Genomic DNA, 4259 nt, shown 5'->3' on the forward strand with positions numbered 1-4259 from the left:
GGGCGGCGGTGAAGACATGATCGAACCGAAGCTAGCTGATACCAAATTGTTATGGCGCTGCTAGAAGGAGGGCGCGAGAGGGCCGGCCGGGGGCCTTTTTGCCCATGGCCGGGCAAGAGTGAAGGGATTTCCTTCTTAATTCTTTGCTTGATTAGATTGATACATCTCCTCTTTTTATATAAAGAGGTTTACTTGACTCCCAAGCAAGGCTTACTTGACCCCTAAGAAAGCGACCTTTATCTCTAATTAACCCTAAGACTAACGGGCTATACTGCCAGCCCAGGCCATTAGGCCCATTACGTACTCTAACACGAATTTAGCAGCCATGGCAGGAAACCTTCAAAGGCATGCATTGCTAACAATGATGAACAATGTTTCCTTCCATGCTCCATTCTGAAGAACACGGCCAAGCTCTGCCTGCATGCTCAGGACAAAAGGCACCAGCATCTTCAGACTCTTACCAACACAACAACCAGCAACAACCAAACATGCCAGCCTCATTCATTCAGAGAAATCGATTTCCATTAGGAATCAACAAGAGTGACACAAAAATTCTTTGCTTTTACATCAACAACATGAGAGACAGAGAATTGGCATCCCTACAAAACCTCCTGCTTTTATCCTACCGCACTTACAGCAACCACCTGTGCCCTGCTCATTACAAGGCGCAAGCAGGAAACAACGCGCATTTCCCGAACCAGACCGCCGCCAATCTCTATGTGCAAGTAAAACCTAAGAATACAGTGGAGCAAAGGAATATGTGGAACAGGCTCCTCCTAGGGTTCATAGTTAAATTAGAAACGGGGAAGAAGATCCCCGCTTTTGTCATTCGACTCTACATCTTTTGTACGGCGTGAACCCCCTCACCGGCTCATCTCCACTGCTGATGATCGGCTTCACTCTCACGAAGGCCGAGTTCGTGCTTGGTTTAAGCTGAAAATTAGAAGCCGACGGAGGGGCCTGCGCTGTTCCAAGCGACTCAAGCACTTTCCACTGCTTGCTGGCTGTTGCCTGAGTATTGTCAACGAAGTCCGAGCTTGATTCAACTGGAGGGCTCTTCGCAGCTTCGCTCTCATCAGTAACTTTTCCGTTGTGTGCCACTGCACTCGGTCCACTTGGATGGACCATAGGAAACCCATAGTATGGCCACCACATGTGCAAACGGGCAATTCTGGCTTCCGCTGATTCCCCGAAATGGAGCGGGAATGAATTGTATGGAAGAACCCACGCACTTGGCGGCGCAGCGTATGCTTGAATCTCTACAGCCAATGGGGCTTGTGATGTTGCCTTGTAAGAGAATTCTGAGATTTGCTCTCCATTTGTACATGTCGGAACCTCTACAGCCAATGGGGCTTGTGATGTTGCCTTGTAAGAGAATTCTGAGATTTGCTCTCCATTTGTATACGTCGGAACCTCTACAGCCAATGGGGCTTGTGATGTTGCCTTGTTAGAGGATTGTGAGATTTGCCCTCCCTTTGTATGTGTTGGAATCTCTACAGCCAGTGGGGCTTGTGATGTTCCTATGTTAGAGGATTGTGAGGTTTGCTCTCCGTTTTCATGCCCTGAGCCTGTATCCAGGGAGCATCTTTTCCTCGGGTCTGGGATGACGACTGTCTTCCCGAACAGCTTCACGCTTGTTACCTGTACCTCATCAGAAGAATCCTCTTCAGAGGTACCCATATCTATGTTTTCCTGATCAGCTTCCTGCGAAAGAAACAAGAGCAGTCCAATAAGTTCCAAGTGGTCATTCAATAAGGCTGTTCAGCAGTGCAGCTAACTGGGCTGAATGATGGTTGTTTACCTTGTGGGATTGATCTATCCCTGTTTGTTGACCTTCCTCTTCGCTGACCATTGGAGGAACATTATTCTCCTCATCTGATGACTCTGGGGAGGTACTGCGAGATGAGGGGTTTGACATCGATGATCCAAAGGCATCCGACTGCATCGCAGATAGCACCGACACGGGAGAACCATTCTCTTGGTCAGAACCAGAAGAAGATGAAATTTGAGCAAGCTTGGATTGCCCATTTGCTGGGTTTGCTCCGTTGCAGGAGTTGGCACGCTTGCGAGGATATGGATGTAGTGGTTTCCTCTTTGGCCTAGGGGGAGGGATCTCGATCTCAATTTTAGCACCAGGTTCACGCACCACCTGCACGATAAGCAAACACCGCATGAGAAAACACGGTAGACATCTGAAGGGTTCAAAGTAGCTGCCATCAATTCTGCTTCTACAAGTACATGTATTATACAAAGATATAACATAAACCGCTGTCCACAGAGTGGCATACAGGCCAAATGTATCATAACTACAAGAAGGGCCATAGTCACCTTGGAGAAAAACTTCTGGGCATGGCTTCGGATTTGGACAGCGGTCTTTGTGCCAATGTGTTCTAAAGAACAGTTCCGATGAATCAGCATCACTATTTCAACTACTTTAAATTCTAATTCAAGATGCGTTATACTTATAAAGGCTGCACACACCTTGTATCTGACGCCAGGACCGACCATACAGCTTCAGCGCCTCCAGGAACTTCTCGTGTTCTTCCTCCGTCCACTTCTCCCGCTGCTTCGTGATCGTGTATGGCTTCCTAGGCTAAGCAAAGCAAGACAGAGACCATTAGGCATCACGTCGATGATATATGATACGCCGATGGGACCAACTAGCATATTTGTTCTTAGATCTCAAACTTGGGTGAGAAATGGCTACCTTGACAGGATGCTCACCCATGCCCTCCTCATTGGGCTCCATTGCAACATCCACCGATAGCCCTTTGCCGATGGGCATCCTAGATGAATCCATGGCATCCCTTTCCTGGAGGCAAGAACAGAAGAAACAATATCAGTACTTCAGCCAGAGCACATTGCTGACCACGGCTGCAAACAGTTCCACAGACCAGCAGTAATTATTTAGCAAGCCAAAATAGTGTCCAATTTCACCACAGGGGGTAACTGAACATTGCAGTATGATTTCAGCTAAAACTACATATGTTGCTGATTAAACAGGATCAACATTCACATTGCTACTGGAGTACTGGTAAAAATCTACTATCAACCGCTGCTGCTAGTAACAAAAAAGTGAGCTATGCTGATTGGTCCTCAACCAACCATTCATGACTTAAATGAAGATTGTAACTACTAGTAGTAGTATTATTACAGCCAACACTGTAAAAGTGCAGCGCCAACAGAAATTTTACCTAGGATGGAAAGCACCATCCATTGTTTCTGGATTTGGTGCTGTGTCTTCCTGGCATGCTTGGTAGGTGGCTCTAACTAAAATATGGGAGTAGCGTGTCCTGCCCATTTCTAGTTCTCGAAGCCTCTAAAGATACTCTGGTGGTGTGGTCTGTGTCCTCCCAAAACAGAAGTGTCTAGAAACAGGGCCTTTCTCCCAAGAGAAACGGATACAAATCCCTCCGAAAAAAGTTACTATGAACGAGATACTACTACTATTGCAGAAATAAATAAATAGATAAAAAATCTTTTTGGCAAATTGTCTAACGGAGAAGCCGTCAAGAACAGAAATCTGCAAGGTAAATCCCTCCAAAAAAAGTAAAAAATTGCAGCAGGCGAGAACAGCCACAGAACGCGCGGGTCACGCAAGAAAAAATGGATCTTTACCTCCGCGACCGCCATGGAAGCCATGAGCCGTCCCCCGGAGTTCCGAATCTCGGCCTCCCCGTCGCCGAGATCGAACGAGGCAGGCGGCAGGCACCACCACCGTCCGACGGCGAAGGCGGGGACGGAAGCAGCGGCTCACGCCGGGATCGGCCAGGAGGCACCCAAAAAAACACCCTCCTCGGCGACCCAAAGAAACCGGCCCGAAACAGACTCGGAGAAAAAGAGGCGAAACGAGCGGGGGCGCTCCGGCGAGAGGCGCGGCTAAAAGGGGGCCGCCGGGGCGGGGCGCGCACGTGCTGCCGGGGGAGGCGGAGGGAGGAGGAAGCGGAGGAGGAGGAGGAGGAAGGTGGGGTGGAGGAGCGACGGAAATATATTTTCGCGAGGAGGGGCGGGGACGGCGGCCACGTCACGCGCGGGGCCCGCCTGTCGGAGCCCCGAAATTTCCAGAAGCACCGGCCAGCTCGTGGCTGTGGACGCCCCGCCCTCCCCGGCCCCGCCTGCAGCGACTCGCACAGCCTTTCCTTTTCTGGCTTTGCCTCCCATTGGGCGCGCTTTTCTCCCTTATCTGCTCCCCGGCTTACGTGTCCAAGTGTATATACAAGTGTATTTTCTTACTAGCTCCAAACGAAAGTGTAATTTTT

At 49.4% G+C, this 4259-nt stretch overlaps 1 protein-coding gene across 3 annotated transcripts; it reads right to left on the reverse strand.

The window, feature by feature from the left end:
* Positions 1-504: 504 nt before the first annotated feature.
* LOC125518841 (uncharacterized) lies at positions 505-3965 on the reverse strand. Of its 3 annotated transcripts, none has more exons than XM_048683712.2 (6): positions 3619-3964; positions 2708-2812; positions 2482-2593; positions 2329-2390; positions 1802-2149; positions 505-1704 (listed from the first exon to the last, which is right to left on the reverse strand). In XM_048683712.2, exons 1-6 carry the CDS (start codon positions 3640-3642, stop codon positions 826-828), a joined length of 1530 nt encoding a protein of 509 aa, XP_048539669.2. In that variant the 5' UTR covers positions 3643-3964; the 3' UTR covers positions 505-825. The 3 variants fall into 3 exon arrangements, with proteins under 3 accessions (XP_048539669.2, XP_048539670.2, XP_087390499.1); XM_048683713.2 differs by lacking the exon at positions 3619-3964 and adding an exon at positions 3195-3592; XM_087534373.1 differs by lacking the exon at positions 2329-2390 and having other exon boundaries at positions 3619-3965.
* Between the last annotated feature and the right edge of the window lie 294 nt (positions 3966-4259).

Source organism: Triticum urartu, chromosome 7A (assembly GCF_056163025.1).
Source record: "Triticum urartu cultivar PI428250 chromosome 7A, HENAU_Tu73, whole genome shotgun sequence".
NCBI lineage: Eukaryota > Viridiplantae > Streptophyta > Magnoliopsida > Poales > Poaceae > Triticum > Triticum urartu.

Bases quoted from the DNA above. Each gene is read 5' to 3' on its own strand.
- LOC125518841 (XM_048683712.2), bottom strand. From the start codon at position 3,642: ATGGCTTCCATGGCGGTCGCGGAG. The intron at 2,813-3,618 runs GTAAAGATCCAT...TCTTGCCTCCAG, and splicing joins CTTCCATGGCGGTCGCGGAG to GAAAGGGATGCCATGGATTC. The intron at 1,705-1,801 runs GTAAACAACCAT...TTTCTTTCGCAG, and splicing joins GGATAGATCAATCCCACAAG to GAAGCTGATCAGGAAAACAT.